Source organism: Musca domestica, unplaced genomic scaffold, assembly GCF_030504385.1.
Source record: "Musca domestica strain aabys unplaced genomic scaffold, Musca_domestica.polishedcontigs.V.1.1 112, whole genome shotgun sequence".
NCBI lineage: Eukaryota > Metazoa > Arthropoda > Insecta > Diptera > Muscidae > Musca > Musca domestica.
In genome coordinates this window covers 1,699,104-1,719,158 of record NW_026712140.1, presented here as the reverse complement: position 1 = coordinate 1,719,158, position 20,055 = coordinate 1,699,104, and the positions used below count along the sequence as shown (strand labels likewise).

Sequence of the window (20,055 nt, the reverse complement as noted above, 5' to 3'; positions counted from 1 at the left end):
ATTTAAATTTAGAGTAAACTCTTACTCTATACCCAGCATTTCGAGTCCCACTATAATTTTTTAAACAGAAGTTATTCGCGAGTTCTCCTACATAAAACAAAGGGGTGGAGAGTAAACTTCTAGTAAAATATCCTACTCATCGTGTTAGTTTCACTAGCGAGCCCCTCAGCCCCTCAGCTTAGGTAAAAAGGCCCTAGAAGACTTTTACGAAAGGCATCAAATCAAGATAAGTTACTCTTAAGGAGTCTTGCAATTTAGAAGGTCCCTTCACCTACAACATGTTTTCGTGCAAGATATTCTTCTGTATTTCTCCTCATAGCTGCTGCTGTCAATTAAAGTCTGTTGTAAAATACTGACGTTTCTCAATAGTTCTTTTTTTTTTGGTATACGACTTGATGTCCCGACCGAAAACCAATTACAAAGGTAGACAGCAGCGCTTATTAATTCCTAACCATCATTTTCGAAAATGTCATTTTTATTTCATAAATTCAATATTGTCCATGTCACACTGACGTTTAAATGCCAGTTTTTATTTGCATTGCAACGAAAACAAGAAGTAGCGCACAAAAAAAAAACCTAAACAATTTAAGCCAGACTTGTAACTGCTAAAAGATGCACAACAAAAAACTGTTGGGGACTCTTGTAGATTACAAGTTGGTAAAATTCATGGTTGTCTTCACCAATTGACGTCTGAGACTGTCATTGTTATTTTTAGCAGCGAGTGAGTGAGTGCTCTGCACTTTAGTGACAATGATGATAATTTCCTTTTTTTCTGTATTGTAAGGCAGTAACTTTGACAACAAAAAACAACAACAACAACATCAAGATACAATGAAACTTTGAGTGATACAACAACAGCAACAACAATTGCATAGTCAATACACTTGTTTCAATACTCACACATGCATTGTGAATATTTTTATGGATGATGTCGTCTTTAATATTGAAAAACAAAAAACAATGTGGCGCCTAAACTTGGATGCCCTGCCACCCGCTCCCGGCCAAGCTATCCATCTTATCCCTCCCGTTTTGACTTTACGATGTAAACGTGCTAAACTAAAGCAGTATGAATGTATATATATTTGTCTACGGGCTGATGAAATTATAACGCTTTTGCTGTCGTCTACAGGATGTCAAGATTGTTGTTGCCAATATTTTTGATTAGAGGTTGGTTACCTGTCTATGCCACCACCACGAGCTTGTTAAGTGTTAGAACCAAGGCAGTTTTGTTAGCTTTTCAAATCCAAGTTTGTTTTTATTTTACTTTTTAATTACTTGGGGACTGTCATTAGATTTTAAAGACAAGATTTGCATTAGATTGTCGGATATTCTTACAGTAAACAACGGCTGTGTGTTGATTGTTATCGCTTTCAAAACTGTCCTAATAAATCACTAGTATTTTGATTGATAGCTCATTGTGCGGGGAATATTAATTTAATTGTTTTCTAATTTGTTGTGCAAGAATTTAAAGAATTTTAATGCAATTGGAAATTAAATGTTTAGTTTGTGTGCGTCTATATTGTAATAGTTTCCGTCATAACTAAGACGAACACAAAATTACTCTTTAAAGTGGAAAAGGTGTATGAGGGAAGGGACATATACATATATTGATTAAATATAATTGCATGACTTAATTGAAAGTTGCATTTTTGGTGCCTACTTTTAGGAGAAATCATATGTAACTTTATTAATTAGTTTTTTTACTCGATTTTACCCTTAGAGAAAACTCTTTCTCAATTTAGAGCATTTTAAATCCAATTTTTGTTTTTTAAACGGGAGTAACTAGCGGGCAAGAGTTGAGAGTAAAATTCGTGTAAAACTCCTACTCTTCAAGCACTCCTGCTCGCAAGTGTTTTTTACTTACAAGTAAAAAAAGCTCGAACAATTTTTTTCTGCGAAATGTTTGCTTGGTTTTACGGGAAAATACTTCTTATTCCCTTAGTTTTTCTTTGTTTGCCAACACAGAGATTCAAACCAGCGACCATAGGCTTGGTACTCCGACATGCGTATTCTGTGCCGCCCTTACTCATAACTTGGTAGGATAAATACAGGGTGCAAGGTGGATAAAAACTGCAAAAAAGTCCAAAGCCATTATATTTACATTTTTTTAAATTTTTGATTTTTTTTTTTTAATTTTTTGAATGAAAGCAAAACGTGTCGGAAATAACATCAAATTTTAGAATAAGTCTAGATTTGTTCGAGTTGGTCACCTTTGACACGAATTATAGCCTTCAAACGGTCAATGAACACGCTGCCCGAATGTTGCTCAGCGGCCATTTCCGGCGAAGCTCTGGCTTGAGGTGATCGCATTTGGTATTTTTTAGGGTCAACCTTGCTTTCGAAAATACTCCAGACACAATAATCCAACGGATTGGTATCCGGAGATATTTCTGGTATCTGTGCGCTGGATATGAAGCGAGGAACCTCATTTTGTAAACATTCTTGGGCGGCGATGGTCCTGTTGGAATGTCCAAGGTCTGCGGCCAAAATGTTTGTGTGGCCAAGGCTTTAATACACCCTCCAGAATAGTTTCGCGATAATATTCGGCATTTATTCTGATGCCACGGTCGATTAATACGAACGGATAGTGACCATCGGCTGTTATAGCGGCCCACACCTTGGCAAGTAAACACGATCATTTTGTTTGTTTACAAACAGCTGGACAACGAATGTTTTCTCATCGGAGAAAACCAAATTCGGCAGTTCACCATCTTTGGCCAAGCGAAGCAACTGTTTACCCCTTTGAGACTATATTCTCTTTCTGTTGTGGTGGCAGTTCTTGCACTTGTTGGGATTTCAATGGCTTTACCCCGAGCTCATTTTTCAATACTTGCCGAATGGAATATTGTGATATTTTCAGCTCACGAGCCATTTTTCGGCCACTGCGACGCTGATTTACCATTTCTGCTGATGTTGCTGTTTTCTTTCGGCCACATTCTTGACGTCGGGCTATGCTACCAGTATTATGGTAACCAGCGATGGTACGAGACACACAAGATTTATTCACATTTAAATGCTGGAGTGCACCACTTGTGGCTTTCCAGCCAAATATGAAGAAATCACACTATCACGCTTGAATTCCGTAACGAATAACTTTTTTTCTGGAAAATTCCCACCAAAATACACGCTTGTAAATAATATAATGAGCTGTCACTACAATAATTTTAACAGCTGTCGGACAAGTGACTTAGAAATGACACGAGCCTGAAGTTGGTTGCAGTTTTTTCATCTCACCCTGTATTTTGACTGCGAGATATTTTCAAATGTACTTTTTTTATTTTTTTAATTCATTTAATATTTGTTTACAGTTTCATCGCATAGATAACAGAGAGTTCAAGAATGTCAATACCACAATGCAAATGGCTGAAAATATTTATAACTTCATATAAGTACATGTACTTTTATGGGAAACACTTTTTAACCAAATATGGTGATTACCTTTGGTTGTCATTTTATTTTTTCTTTTCAATGTTTGTGTGGCTTCTTTTTTTAAGCTATCTGTTATTATTGCTTATTTTTTCATGAAAATGGCACGAGCTGCTTAAATATAAACATTTGTATTTTATAAACACTTCCGTGCCATTTACAGACGAAAAAAAAATCATTTGAAAAACTACTGAAAAATTGATGGTTATGTGGTAGTGTGTGAGTTTTAAGTTCCTACATTTTTTCTAATGGGGTTTATGTTACAACACTGCCTGGTGTTTGCAGAACCCCACCTCTTGATATCATAGGCCATATTTTCTTTGGCACTTTTGTTATTACAGCTGCCATTAATATGGTCAACGGAAATGTTGTCAATTTGGCCACATGTCCATAGATGTCAGTGAATGTCATTCCTTGGTTTTGTTTTACAAAAATAGAAAATCATAAATACGTAAAATGTTTTTTTTTTTGTTTTGGAAAAAATGTATTTAAAATTAAAACTATTTTAATGGCCACAACAATTAAATATAGGGAAGTTGAAGGCAAAATTTGGCAATTTGTTGTAAAGTGATAATAAAACTTTTTTAAATTATTTTCAAATTACAAATATTTATGTTATGTTTAGGTTGTTATTATTATCGAATATACGACTTCTGTATACCATAGTTTCGGTTTCAGTATTTTTGATATTTTCGTTGAGATAGTGCTACAGTATTGGCATATTAATGTGCATTTCGTGTTGTGTATCTGTATGTGTATATATTTTTCTACTTGTTTGTGCTTTATGTTTTGCTCCCTACAATAATTTTTAATTTTGACATATCTGTCATCACACACAACCAACCATCAAGATTTTCCACATCATGTATTTATGCATTTTTGGATAAATACGTGATTTTCATACAAAACTATTTGAAGATGAACTTGAACTTAAAACAGCAGTTCAATTTGATATGGTCGCAGTGGACAGATGGTAAGTTTGTAAAACAAAAAGTGAGAGAAAAAAATAAAAAAAAGCAGAACTACAGTAGCTGATTTTGTTGCGTATCATTGCTGGGAACATTACACTACAAATCTTCTGCTTTATCAGTAAGCTAAGAAGTAATCAGTTTTTCCTACAAAGCTAAAAAGCCTTTCCAAAGTTTCTTCGTAGAAGTCATTCATATATGACATATAATGACATTTGCAGGATTGTAAATATGCTGTTAATAAAAAAGAAGAGACTAAAAAAGAAGATCTTAAAATATGTTACGTTTAAAAGTTTAAAATTTTATTAATGGATATTAAAAGCTGCTGTTTTAAATAAAAGGCCTTACAAAGTAGTATAAAGGTATATCCCCTTAATTCTACCAACCATTTTATTTTCAATAAATGCCACCATATTCTTTTCTCATGATGAGAAAAAAATCCCAAGAATTTCAAATGCCATGACTTCTGGCATTATCATGGCATTTCGTTTTTATTTCTCTTTTTCTGCTTTTCAACATAGAAAAGAGCAAAGGAATTTATAAACACTTTCTAGAATTTCCAAGGACTAGGAGCTAAAAGGCAAACAAACAATAGCTTACCTTGTCACATCGAGAGGCAAACATTCATTTTCATGTTAATCCTTAAATCATAAAATCGTGACCAACATAGCCAATATTTTTGTTCTGTAAAAAAGAAAAAAAAAAAAAAAAAACAAAATAAAAAACACACTATAGCAAATTAACATAATCAAATGCAAAAACAAAAAAAAAATAGAAAAAAATTCCATAAAATAAAAACAACACACACACAGCAAAAAAAAAAATAATCCTTAAAAGGCAGAAAACAACAATGCGCATGCGCGTGCACACCTGATATATGCGCATGGGAATGGATTAACACAGCGGCAAACAAGTATATATGTTTGGCAAACAAGAAATAATGCCTGAATTCATTAGGTTTTTTTTCGCATACAATTTAAATAATTTTACCGAAAACAAACAAGAAAAACGCCATTAAAATCCTACAATATTGTTGCTACTACATATGTTAATGGTTTCAAATGAAATTATGATTTTTAACCGGTGGCAGTCATTCTGTTGGTTTTTTTTTTGTCATAAAATTTCAATCACGTTTAAAAATTCAAAAAAGTAAGAAAAAAAGACAATGCGATTCCTGTAAGAATTATTTGATTGTTTGTTCTTTGCATGGTTTAAAGCCGTTTTGTTTTTACCTTTGTCGCCATTTATTGGCGTCTTTATGCACATTAAGATTTAAACCTGGCATGATTTAGTGTTTTGTGGCTTTTTTGGTGCCTTGTTTTTCTATCATGGAGTATTTACTAACTTAGTGGTAGGATAAAAACTGGGTGAATATTGGAAAAAATATATCAATGTGTCCTTAAAACCTCTAAAAACAAAGAAAGAAGCTCTATAAAAAAGATCCGTTTTATGGAAAACTGTTTTTATGTCCCAGAGATTTCTGTGATTTCGTAATAATTTCTGTAAAAAATATATATTCGAGATCATCGAATATAGATATAGGAAAGCTATAAAGGTCTTCTATGAATAGAAGAGCTTTAAAGGTCTTCTATCAATAGAAGAGCTTTAAAGGTATTCTATCAATAGAAGAGCTTCAAATGTCTTCTATCAAGAGAAGAGCTTTAAAGGTCTTCTATCAAGAGAAGAGCTTTAAAGGTCTTCTATCAAGAGAAGAGCTTTAAAGGTCTTCTATCAAGAGAAGAGCTTTAAAGGTCTTCTATCAATAGAAGAGCTTTAAAGGTATTCCATCAAATAGAAGAGCTTTAAAGGTCTTCTATCAATATAAAATTTTTAAAGGTCTTCCATTAAAAGAAAAGCTTTAGATGTATTCTATCAATAGAAAAGTTTTAAATGTCTTCAGTCTATACAAAGGCTTTAAAGGCCTTGTATGAATAGAAAAGCTTTAAAGGTCTTCCATCAAAAAAGTTTTAAATGTCTTCTTCCTATAGAAAGGCTTTAAAGGTCTTCTGTCTATAGAAATGCTTTAAAAGTCTACCAATAGAAACGCTTCAAAGGTCCTTTACCAGTAGAAGAGCTTAAAAAGCCTTTTATTAGAAGACGAGCTTGAAATGATATTCTATCCAAAAAAGTGTTCTAAAAGGCTTCTATCAATAGAAGAGCTTTACAGGGCTTCTGTCAATAGAAGAGCTTTAAAAGTTCTTCTCTCAATGGAAGAACTTTATTAGGTATTTTATCGCAAGAAAAGTTTAAAAAGGTCTTCAGTCAATAGGAGAGCTCTAAAAGGCTTTTATCAAAAGAAGATCAGTAAAAAGCCTACTATCAATAACCATAAATGAGATTCAAAAAACTTTTAAATGACCTCTATCAATAGAAAACCCTTAAAAGGTCTTTAGAAAGTTTGCTATTTTTAGAATACCATATGTATCCAAATCTTTAAAAATGACCAAGGCTAGTTTTATAACAAATGGTCAATTTTAATTATAGTCAATTACCTAAATTACAATAAATTTAAATTAATTTTCACACCTTTCATAATAAGTGATAATTGATTATCTGATAAATTATTTATTTGCTTTATTTGCCATAGGCTTGAATGAAAAACTCAACAAATTGGCCAACCTTTTGTTAGCGTCAATATGTCTTCTGGCTTCTTTCACAATAACACCAAAATGTCTTAAAGACCGTTAATAAGCCACATAATTGTGACATTTTAACTGTATTTCCTTGATTGAGCAAATTTCTAATACAGACCAAATATGGTCTAACCATTTACCACATCATAGAAAACCCAAACTACCGCTAACATGACTTGACTTCTTTTAATAAACCTAAATATGACAATTTAAAGTCGTGAAAATGGAGAGAGAAAAACAAAAAACGCATGCACAATGAAAGAATGGTTACATTTACCAAAAGACCTAATAATTGTTTTGGTCATAAAGCATTTTTTTTAGATGGCAATTCAATATTTTTAATTAACACTAAACCAAATTTATATGACAAACGGCGTCAAGACATTTGTGTAGACGTTAAGGCGGGATAGGTAAAAATTGTAAATTATTTTGAGGCACAAAAATAAAACTATGCAATGTATTAGTGGCATATGAGAGGCTTAACGTTTGTTGTGTTTTTACCATTTTGAAAATTGTTTATTAACCAGGCACGTACCACGTACATACGGAAAGCAGTGGCAGTGGCGACAAATATCATCATATGTATGGATATAATGTTCGGTAAGCAATTTATACGTTTTCATTACTTATACGTCGAGTTGGCTCAGGCGTGTGTTTAAGCCATGTTTGTATTGAGTTGGTTGCTTGCTTGTGTCTATACTCAATGCACAATTGTTATTTATTAATTTTCTTTATAGTTTCAACGTACTCTCCCACTCTTTGTACTCTGCCACATGAGAGGCAGATAGAATATCTTTATTTTCGCCTTAATGGCCATAGGTTCTCTCTTTCTGAGTTTTGTTTAATTCTACTCTCTTTGTAGTTGGCCGTTTCGTCGTACTCGTTGGCCATTTACCATTCGAGCTGTGTTGACGTTCGTTATTGGTTAGAAGTTTTTTTTTCGGTTTTTGTCGACGAGGTTTTTCAACACCAGAACCAAGCAGGATTATTAACACTCGACATAGTAGTTGTGTGTATGCGTTTTACAGAAGAAGTTGAAGGTCTCGCTGGCATACGCTTGCGCGCGTCTCTAAAGAAAAGAAAAAAACACTTTTTGTCAGATTGAAAACAATTGTCGTTCGATTAAAAACCATTTAATATTTCCTAATAACGCATCGTATGTGTAGATTTCAAGAAAAATGTAAAATTTTACACTACTATAGACGTCATATGAAAAAAACAAATGCATATTTATTTATTATAGCCAAAAATAGTGAATTTTTATGAAAAAGCACAAATAAGAGAAAAAATTTAGATTTTTTGGCTAAAAAGAAATTGAGAATTTTGAGGATATTTTTTCGGGGAAATTTTGCCTCCAATTTAATCGCTGAGTGTGAAAAGAAAATCAGTTCGTTCAATCCTCGTTTAGTATCTAAAGACTAAAGATGGTTTTGAAAATGGATGAAATTGAAATGGATACGTTCTGTTGTGGTAAGTGGAAAGTTGCAAAATAAATTAAAAATGGAAAATTAAAAAAAATATATAATATATATTAAAAAAATAAAATATGAATGTCATGAAATAAATTAATTTTCATTGATTTTCAGTATATACACGGTTAAATTTCTGCTTGAGCAGAGAAATTTTAGTAAAAAAATAAATAAATTCAAAAATGTTCATTTGTGATTTAAATATTTCATTTAATGTACAAAATATTTTACATCGCATTGAAATTTTGCAATTGAAATTGGAATTTTGTCAATTATAATTCGAAATATGAAATTTATTATACAAACTTAATACCCTTGAGATTCAAATCATTTAATATTTAATAAGATTTTTCTAATTTAAATCGAATTATTTTCATTCATATTTTTGAAGCAGTCGAATTCTGCTTGCAATTCAAACTGTCTCCATTTAATTTCAAACTGTCAAAGTCGTGTATTTTGAAACTTTGCATATTGCAACTTGAATAACTCGAATTTGAATTGTGATAATTGGAATACCAAATGGAATTATTCGAATTACAAATAAAACAATTCAAAATACAAATAGAACACTCATAATACAATTTTATTTAATTATATTTTTAATAGATAATCGAAATACAAACTAAAAGATTTTAAATCACAAATGGAAAACTGCGACTCATAAATAAAACAATTTTAATTTACAATTTAATTAATTTGGAATTCCAGTGAAAAAGTTTCATTTTGAAGACAAAGACATTATTCGAATTACATTTGAATTTTGTGTAAATAGTTAATCACATTTTGGAAAAGTACCTAAAGTGAAATTGAGACAATTTTCTTATGGCAATCATTTTTTTTTTTTTTTTTTTTCTTTGAATAGTTTCTCAGAAAACTCGATAAAGTATTTTCTTGGTATAAAAGTAAAGATATAAAGTATTTTCTTGATATTGAAGGTAAAGAGTGAAAATGAAATTAAAAAAATCTGTTTTTCACTTATTAAATGGAAACATACAGGGTGAGATAAAAAAAAACTGCAACAAAGTCAAAAGCCATAATTTTCAATTTTATTGAATGAAAGCAAAATGAAATATCATCAAATTTTAGAATAAGTTTAGATTTGTTCGAATTGATCACCTATGGCACGAATTATGGCCTTCAAACGGCCAATGCAACCGTCACACCTTGCCCTTGTTGCTCTGCGGTATTTTGGCCCATTCCCAGCGAAGTGCTTGCTTGAGGTGATCGACACTTTGGTATTTTTTAGTGTCAACCTTGCTTTCCAAAATACTCCTGACACAATAGTCCAACGGATTGGAATCCGGAGATTTTGGTGGCCATTCTGCGCAGGAAATGAAAGAGGAAGAGGAACCTCATTATTTAACCACTCTTAGGTGAGGCGTGCTGAGAGCGATGATGCTGAGTCCTGTTGAAATGTCCAAGGTCTGCGGTCAAAATGTTTGAGTGCCCAAAGTTTTAACAAACCCTCCAGAATATTTTTGCGATAATATTCGGTATTTATTCTGATGCCACGATCGTTTAATACGAGCGGAGAGCGACCATAGGCTGCTATGGCGGCCCACACCAGCACCTTGGACGACGCTTGTGTTCTGGTGGGCAACTGAAGGTGCACATTTTCAACTGACCTCTTAGGCAAGTAAACACGATCATTTTGTTTGTTTACAAACTGCTGGACAACGAATGTTTTCTCATCGGAGAAAACCAAATTCGGCAGTTCACCACTTTCGGCCAAGCAAAGCAACTCTTTAGCTCTTATGAGTCTATTTCCTTTCTTGTACTTGTTGGAATTTCAACGGCTTCACCCCGAGCCTATTTTTCAATATATGCCGCTTCTTTACAAATATAAAGAAATCACAGTATCACGCTTGAATTCCATCACGAATAACTTTTTTTCAGAAAAATTATCACCAAAATGCTTTTGTACGCTTGTAAACAATATAATGAGCTGTCACTGGAATAATTTTAAAACCTGTCGAACGAGTAGCTTAGAAATGACAGCAGTCTGAAGTTGGTTGGAGTTTTTTCATCTTACACTGTATAAAAGAAAGTAATTTTAGTTATTAAGCATATAACTCAAGAACGGGTGGCCTGATTTTGAAAATTCACAGCGTTTCGTCATGTTCACTTAGAAATGACAGCAGTCTGAAGTTGGCTGCAGTTTTTTCATTTACCCTGTATATTCAATAAATAATAATCTGAAAGTTTAAGAACCAAATTGGACATCAGAAATCCTTGTTTCCATGTAGATCACAATTATTAAGTTAATGCATTTTTCATAAGGTATAAAAGTTCCCCGTTTTCCCCTTTCAGAAGAAATCCCCACAAAATGTTATATTTATAAACAATAGACAGCTAGTCAACAAAAGGAGAAAACATTTGTTTAACATTTACCACAGCTAAATCACATTAATGTCAAAACGAACAGAAAGACATCAAATATAATGACAGCTTGACACAAAACCGCAGAACAATGGGGCAAGGGTAAAACTTTCCCCCTCCAAGTAAACCATTAATGGGAGCTATAAAAATGCACACCGACGCAGAAAAGGAAGGAAGAACAAAAGATGATTGAAATGAAAGACCGCCCACGAGGATAAAAAATAAGAAAACTGAAATCAAAAGATTATATACAGAAGGTGTAGGTGTTTCGTCGATTCCCCCACTTCTACTGAAGAGTTTAGGCATATGGCAACTCTTTAACAAAACTGAAGTGTACAGATAAGCTATAGTTATTTTAACTTTTAAAAAGACCCACACACGCACACATAAAAATCTCTCGAATGTAACGATCATTTACTTTGTTGCCGTTGAGCATTTGGTTTTCAAACACTAGCATAAATGTGAGTTAAAATAATGAATTATTGTTATATGCGTTGGAGTGTGTGTGTGTGTGTCTATATATTGCTGAACATGACATCAATATATGATTACGTTTATGTATGTGACTTCTTCCTCTGACGTTGCTCTTCTTCCTCCCGTTTCCTTATCCATTAATGACAATCATATAGTAGAGTCCATCATTTGAAGCATAAATTTAAATAAATTGCGTTTATTCCTTTGCCATCTTCATTGAACATTAAGTGACTGCGTGTTGTGCTTGGTCGCGCGTTCTGTTTGTGTGTTAGTGAGAGGGTATATGAATGATTTCCGGTGCGTGGTTAGTTTTTCACAGTTTTACATGTAGCTTCATTGAATGTATAATGTTGCTGCTGTAAGTGTACACGCGCACACCAATACAAAATGCTTTTCACGTAGCAAATGAAGTGCAAGTAAAAACAAAATGAGAAAAAAAAATAAAAACATAAAATTGGGGGGTGGTGTAATAAGTTTGGTTTGAAATATTTCGATCAAAAGATTCCAAAACTTACTACAGAATTTATAGATTGAGATGTACAGAGTTTTTGGGAGCAAACGCTGATGGAAGAGTGAAATTTAATATTATCTTCTCTTCCATTTCAAAAATTATTTTTTGGTTTGTTTTGGGGTCTTACTTCCGTGTTCCCCGGACTTGTGTTGAAAATCGGACTCATGTTCTATAGAAAATTTAAATAAAAAATATGTTCTTTATATAGAGAAAGAATGAAAATTGTTATAATAATACAGATTTCGTAATTTACCATTCTTATCACACCACACCCCTCTTTTATTTAATTTTCTTCAAGAACTATCCATACTCAAAGAAATTGTTTTGAAAACTATTTATAAAGAAAAAGGAAAAAAAACGAAACGCCAAAACAACACAACTAGGCAGCCACATCATAGAAGCCAAAAAAACAAAAGAACTACTAGTGCAGCGGTAGCATTAAAAAACGCCGAACTAATACCACGAGCTATCTTTTTACAATTTCTATTTTTAAAATTACCTTTAACAACTTTGAAAACATCAGCACCGGCGGCAACGGTTGCAACAAGAATCATTACAAAACGAAAAAGGAAAGAAAAAAATTGAACATCTGTTGCAGGGATTTGCTGGCAACAACAGCCCAACCTAGTGGTTGTGGCGATGGTAGCTATGGTGGTGGTGGTGGCCCCGCATTCGCTGTCTTGCATATGAATAACATGTTCATGTGTATGCATGCAATGCAATGCTGCATTTCCCCCTTGGGAGTGTGGGAGCCCTAGATATTTTAAACACTTTTGGAGGCTTTTTTTCTCTCTGGTTTCCCCCTTTTCCAGGCACTGCAGTTGTTTTGTTGTTCTTATTATGGCAAAGGAAATTAAAGATTTTTATGAAGTAGCTACTAACAAAGGCTGCAGGGGAAGTCCATTAAAAGTATTCCTTCAAGTTTTCAATTTTCTCCCTCATTGTTAATGTACTTGTAATTAGGATCCCTCAAGCGTTGCTCTCGATGTCTAGACTAAGGGAGATTAGCTGGAAATTTTGGAAAATACTCAGCATTTTTCTTTGTTGTTGTGATATTTTTATGGAGAGATGAACTTAAGGATTAAAATCTTATCGGTAATGGAGTGTGTTGAAATGGTATTAGGAAGAGAGACTGTTGTAGGATGCTTCAAATAAAGAAAATGAAATTTATAATTGTATTAGGAAATGGAGGATATGTGAGTACTATATGAACAGCAAAGTGTGAGTGGGAAACAATTTTCAGGATTAAAAGGGTTCTGTAAGAACTATATTCATTATTTTTTAAATGCTTGACAATTATAAATTTGTTGATATGCACATTTGTAAAATTTGAAAAGAAACTAATTATGTAGAAACGGCGCCGAAGTCAAGAACTCCTATAAGGTAATTCCGGCTTAGTTTGCATATGCTTTAAAGTATTTTTTTAAACATAAGCTAAATGGTGACAAAGGGCCCAAAGATAAGATAAAAACAGCTACAAAGTCAAACGCCATAATTTTTACTTTTTTTTTTAATTTTATTGAATGAAAGCAAAACAAAATCGGAAACAGCATTAAATTTTAGAATTTATTCGAATTGATCACCTTTGGCACGAAATATGGCCTTCAAACGGACAATGAAACCGTCACTCGCTGCCCGAATATTGCTCTGCGGCATTTGGGTCCATGTCCGGCGAAGCGCTTGCTTAAGGTGATCGACACTTTAGTATTCTTTAGTGCCAACCTTGCTTTCCAAAATACTCCAGACACAATAGTCCAACGGATTGGTATCCGAAGATTTTGGTGGCCATTGTGCTTTGGAAATGAAGCGAGGAACCTCATTTTATAACCATTCTTGGTTGGCGCGTGCTGAGAGCGATGGTGCTGAATCCCGTTGGAATGTCCAAGGTCTGCGGCCAAAATGTTTGCGTGCCCAAGGCTTTAATACACCCTCCAGAATATTTACGCGATAATATTCGGCATTTATTCTTATGGCACGGTCGATTAATACGAGCGGAGAGCGACCATCGGCTGTTATGGCGGCCCACCACTATGGCCGGTGCTTGAGTTCTGTTGGCCAACATTTTCAGATGACCTCTTTGGAAATAAAAACGATCATTTTGTTCGTTTACAAACTCCTGGAGAACGAAAGTTTTCCCATCGGAGAAAACCAAGTTCGGCAATTCACCACATTCGGCCAAGCGAAGCAACTCTTTAGCTCTTTTGAGTCTATTTTCTTTCTGTTGCGGTGTAAGTTCTCGCACTTTTTGGAATTTCAATGGCTTTACCCCGAGCTCATTTTTTAATATTTGCCGAATGGAATACTATCACGCTTGAATTCCATCACGAATAACTTTTTTATGGAAAATTCATTGGAATAATTTTAACAGCTGTCGAACGAGTGGCTTAGAAATGACAACAGTCTGAAGCTTGTTGCAGATTTTTCATCTCACACTGTAGATGAATAAAATGAGATCGAAAATATCAACATTTTAAAATAAATATTTAAAAAATAATTTAATAAACAAATACAAAAAGAGAAGTAATTTATAAAAAAAATAATAAATAATTTTTGTTTTACTTATTTTTATATTTTGTATACACTTTTTTGCTCAGATATCGGGTGCAAATTTGTAAAATTGCAGAAGAAAACAATTCTGTAGCAATGTCGCTTAAAACGGGGACTCAATTGTATTGGATAATTAAGGCTAAATTTCCATAAAGTTTAAAGTAAGGATAGTTTTCTAAACAATAATTAGATGGCGCCCAATGCGAGGCAGCATAAATCCATGTGGCGCCCAACTGTAAGAATCAATATTATAAAGGAAAAATCGACTTCGTATTAAAAATGTTAATTTTTAGTAAAGTCCAGCTAAGAATAGCCTGTTCGCAAATTGAGTGCTGAGTGTTTTGTCCTATTTTCTTAATAAAAAAACGAAGACAGTTTAACAAAAATTCCCATGGATACAATTAATTTAAATTTAAAATTTCCAAAGAAAAAAGATAAAATACAAATGAAATGTAATTAATAATGCAAACAAAACAAGCCAATAATCTCACTATGATTCTGGGAACGAATGCAATACCCCCAACAAAAGAATGAAAGTACCACATACTCAATTCAATTGCCTTTACAAATTACAATGACTCCCCTGTGCTACACCTCCAGAGGGCACCCATAGACCACCAAAAGATTTTCGATAACACACAATTGTCAGGCATCAAAAGGCCACATTTAACGAAAACAAGCGAACACAAAACGCTTGTTTTGTAAACCCATTCCCAATTGAAATTGCAGCAAACTGCTCAACAAAACCAACAACAAGTGGTTACCACCAATAACACACGTACCATTGTGGTTATGAACCACTTTTGCATATAGATTATCCATTTACACGAAAAAAAAAAACAAAAGCACATTCACTGTAAATGAAAGAAGACTTCTTTCGTTTTGGTATGGAAATTGCCACCGTATAGAATGTAATCTTTTGGCCCACTTTACTACACCTTCTTTCGCCGCTACGCTTCAACCATTCAAGAGCATGCACTTTGTATGGTGCTCAGTAGTCTTTGTTTTAAAGTTCAATTGCTGAGCTATCAATTAAATAGAAAGATTCAATGATGTAGGTACTTGGTATTCATTGTTCGTTTTGATAAGTATAACAACAAAAGTAACGGGGTTTGTGATTGGTAGAAGGGGATTTGGTGCGGTATTTCTTCTTCAATTCTCATAGATCAGGGAGATTTATAAGAAATGGGAAAGAGTTACTATTCAAATATTCCGAAAGTGTAAGATCATAATATTTATTCAAAATATATAATAATATCAATCTTCATCATTCTAGACCACAATGCCATATACAGACCAATTAAGTCTATTTATTTACACTTTCTGTATCCGAACTGCATCCAAATTTACATTATTATTTTTCATGTTCTCCGATTATTGTTCAATTAGACAATTATATGGTACATTAGAAAATTTAGACGTTGGGCGCCATCTACAAACTCTCTTCTAAAGCTTTAAAATTTATATTTTCAAGACCCACATTACATGAGAATAACTTTTTTCACTAGTCCCTTCCCTGATTATATCTTCATTTGGGCAATGGTATTTTGGTAAATTTTAGGTTTCTTTAACCCCTTAATTGTTTTACTGGCTGTCCATTTGATTCCCCACACGCTAACAATGCGTAAGAACCCCGCATAAAAACAGTTACACACATCTGATCACTTGCTTTAAATAGCAAAAACATTTGTAAACTTCCATTTTTTGTTTAATCAAACAGGAAATAACTTATTTACAAAATGTAACATTTTTTCGCTGCTGTTTTCCAGTTGTAATACAAACACAAAACCACAATTTTATAAACATTTTACTGAAGACACGAAGAAAAAACACAAATTGAGATCGTATGTACATCATTGGCTTGAGAGAGTAGTAGCATCATCAGTAGTTGGTTGTAGTCAGAATTAACTTCATAATCGTGATGCGCTGTTTTTTATTGAAAACATAATTATGAGCTTTATGACATGGACAACATTCCAGAGTTTAAATGTTTATAATAGTCTTTTTTTCCTCAACCCTGCGAAGGCGGTTTTTATGCGTTGTTTGTTTTTGCTTTCGTTTTTGTTTGTGTTTTTTTTTCTTCGATATAGAACATCTCCATACCCCATAGGAATGAGGTATGTTCGGTATCTAGATGAGGTTTTATGGAGTAGAGTTATGCTTTATGAACTTATGAGGGCCATAGGCAGTGTTCGTTTTGTACTTCATATAAACTTCTGGTATTTTTATGAACAATAGCAACAACAACAATTATAGTGGACCAATTATAATAAATCTAACATTTCGGTTTGGTTACAAACATAAAAATATAATCATGAACCTCAATGAAGATGATGATGCTGGGGAAGAAAGTGAAAATATTGATGATGGATGATGCGTACATATGCATATATGATGGTATTGTCATGATCATATTCTTGGTACATGAACATTTAAGAAATTAATGTATTTGTTTTAAATCCCATTGTAGTGTTGAAAACCATTGTTTTCTTTTACCTCATTTGAAAAATCCATTAAATACCTAGTTTTCTTTTTGAATTCCGCTTTCATACAGTTCCGCATTTCTTAAAACTTTTTATTGGTTCTGTGTGTGAACATTGTTTTTAGAACACATTCCATGGCATTTCCCTAGAACTCTCAATTATAGTTTCGCAACTTTATTTTATGATGGTGTTAAAGATATGGAATGTTGTTGCTGTTTTCAATGTATTTAAAATTAGGTTTTTTTTGTGTTTTGTTTGAATTAAAAATTTCTATGAATTTGATCAATGAAGTGTTGCATTTTCGTAAGAGGAAGATATAAAATATTTTTGTGATGAGTTTGGGTATGGAAATATATGTTTCGAATAAAAATTATTAGTTTTTTTAGGATGGTACTTAAAACTCAATGGCGCCCAACATGGTTGAACAACTTCACATCTATGAATTTAATTTGATTTGAAATGCTGGAAAAATTTAATGAACAACATTTTTTGTTGGGATAAAATAAACAAAATATAAATGTTTTTCAAAGTGGAGTATCTGTACCTTAAAAATATGCGGAAACATTTTTATTGTGGCGCCCAATTTGTGTGATATTACGATATTATATTAAACAAAAATCTGCAAAAAAGAGAAATCTCCGTTGAAATTAAAAGTAAAATTATTAAAAATAAAAATATGAGAAATATATTTTGGGAAGGCGCTCAATACGGTAACTGAACAAATTATTTGAAACATTTGATTGTATTTGAATTTTACCTAGTGGTAAAGCTCATCAGATTTAATTTGTTGGTGTTACCTTCAAGATGATTTTGATGTTGAAATGGCGCCCAACATATAATCTGAAAGTCTTTTCGAAATATTGTTCATTGAGTTTTAGGTTTTGTTGAATAGATTTTGAAATACAATAAAATAACTGTTTTACTAACTTCATACGGTCGCCCAAAGAAGATATGTTAGAAATATGTGTGTATTTTTCTTTTTGGCGAAGTGATGCATGTTTTTGTACTCAAAACTCTATGAGCAGGACAATAGGCTAAAAGTAAAATCAATCAAGATAGGTTAACGTGAATCTTTAAAATAAAGATAAACAAAATTTGAAACGGCAAACAACATCGTGATCCAAAAAATATTAGTTTTGTTTTTGTTCGTATATTTTGTCTAATGGGAAGAATTCTATGTTTTTATGTTTCTTTTAAAATTATTTTCATATTCTGATGTATGTTCATTAACAACACGAAGTTAACTAAAAAGATGGCATGGCTCCCAACGTGGGATCCGAAATTAGCTTTGCGGTGTTTTATTGTTGCAAAATGGTCAGACTTAATCCCTTTATTGTTGTTTTTATAAAAACAACGTTTGTTTATTAGTGGAGAACGATGGTAATGTTTACCAGGGGGTAAGGCAGGGAATACCTAGGTTTCGGTTTTTGTTAAAGTTTACTTTTGAAACACCATTGAATTACTATTATTGATAACATCATACTGCTAATAATGGCGCCCAACGTGGTTTGTAAATTTTCGTATAAAGATCAACCATTAAAAGAAAGATTAATAAAAAATATTTCTTTTGTTTTTGTTCAAATATTTTGGCTAATGGGAAGAATTTTATGTTTCTTTTGAAATTATTTTCCTATTCTGATGTATGTTCATTAAACACACGAAGTTTACTAAAAAAGATGGGATGGCGCCCAACGTGGGATTCGAAATTTTCATGAGGCATTTTGTTGGAGTTTGCTTTTGAAACACTATTGAATTACTATTATTGATAACATCATATCGCCAAAGGTAATAATGGCGCCCAACGTGGGTTTTACATTTTCGTATAAAGATCAATTTAGAATATCTGCGTAAATAAAAAATTGGAAGTATATTCTTGTCTAACTTATATCTTTAAAGAAATCCCCATGTGATTTGTCATTATATGGAGAGTTTCTCAATCATCGAATTCTATTCCGAGAGGATATTTGTGTACGTGTCTTAGGTGTACCATTGTGATCTCCATATGTTCGATATATCGAAGTACTGTGCCTACTTCTTCAAGTGTTTTGTTTTTCTCTTTTACAAAATATTAAGAGAATCCTTGAACACATGTTTTAAAGGACTCTTAAATATTCATGGCCCCATACCGAGATAAGTCACATATGAAGTGGTAGGAAACTAAAGCAACAACAACATATAAGCAGGTAGTTTGTAAAAATTGGGTAAATATTGTTTTTTGTTGGAAATTTGAAAATGTTATGGCATGTGTTGGAATTCATATTTTTATTAGTTTAAACTGGAATGAAATACTGATCTGAGAGTTATATATAAGCGCATAACATGCAATATATTTTTACATAAGTAAAAATTATTATTTTTATTTCATGTATATTAGGCATTGCATGGAATTTTGATCCTTGGGTTAACTAGAAATTTATGTTTTTTTTTTGGGAGGCCTTGTTGTAATGTGTACAAAAATAGGACATTTTACAATTTTTCATAGGTTTATTATCAAGTATTTAAGCGAATATGTCCCTCTATACTGGTTTTGGCCTAAAGTCCAACCTTATAAAAGGGGACAACAAGTTCCCATAAAAACCTGTTATTACTAAGTAATGACTTCATGTAGTATTTTTTGATTGCTATAAAACATTAAAATTTAGCATACGAAATGGCGCCCAAGGAAAAGCCTAATGATGGCATACAAAGACCTTTAAGCTAACTATATTTCCAGTCGTCCTAATATTTCTTCCCTTCCAGTTCCGTTTTTTTTATTAAAAATGAGGTGTATATAAAATGGCGCCCAACGTTAACCCTCATCAAAATATATGTTTGAAGGAAGCCGTGTGAACATATTTACTATTTAGAATTTTCGTTTTATTGTGTGAATAAAAATCATATAAAATGAAGAGTTTCTTCAATTAATCAAACCTAATGTTCTTTTTTAAAAGTGAATTTTTGAGTTTTATAGCAAAATTAATTTTCATTTATGTCAGGGTATTTTTAATATCAAATGGTTATTTCACAAACACTGTTTTTTTATAGATTAACATTTTTTCCTAGGAATTTTCCCAAACACTCACGTACCACCTCCCCCCCCCCCCCTCCCCCCCCAAAACCCATAGCAGGAAGTGACAATTATTCATTTTTATGCATCAATGATTGAACACAACATCGCTGGCATAC

The 20,055-nt window shown here is 32.8% G+C and overlaps 1 protein-coding gene across 3 annotated transcripts in view; it reads left to right on the top strand.

Annotated features, from left to right (window-relative positions):
- The window catches only part of LOC101895140 (uncharacterized), an 88,088-nt gene that overhangs the window by 53,198 nt on the left and 14,835 nt on the right, over window positions 1-20,055 (top strand). Inside the window, exon 1 of one of the 3 annotated variants that reach the window (XM_005182819.4) lies at window positions 7,965-8,497. The exons of the other annotated variants lie outside the window; for them this stretch is intronic. Coding sequence (XP_005182876.2) covers window positions 8,452-8,497 — 46 coding nt within the window. The 5' untranslated portion in view covers window positions 7,965-8,451. Of the gene's footprint in view, window positions 1-7,964; window positions 8,498-20,055 lie in introns of those variants that run through there. 3 annotated transcript variants of the gene reach the window in all.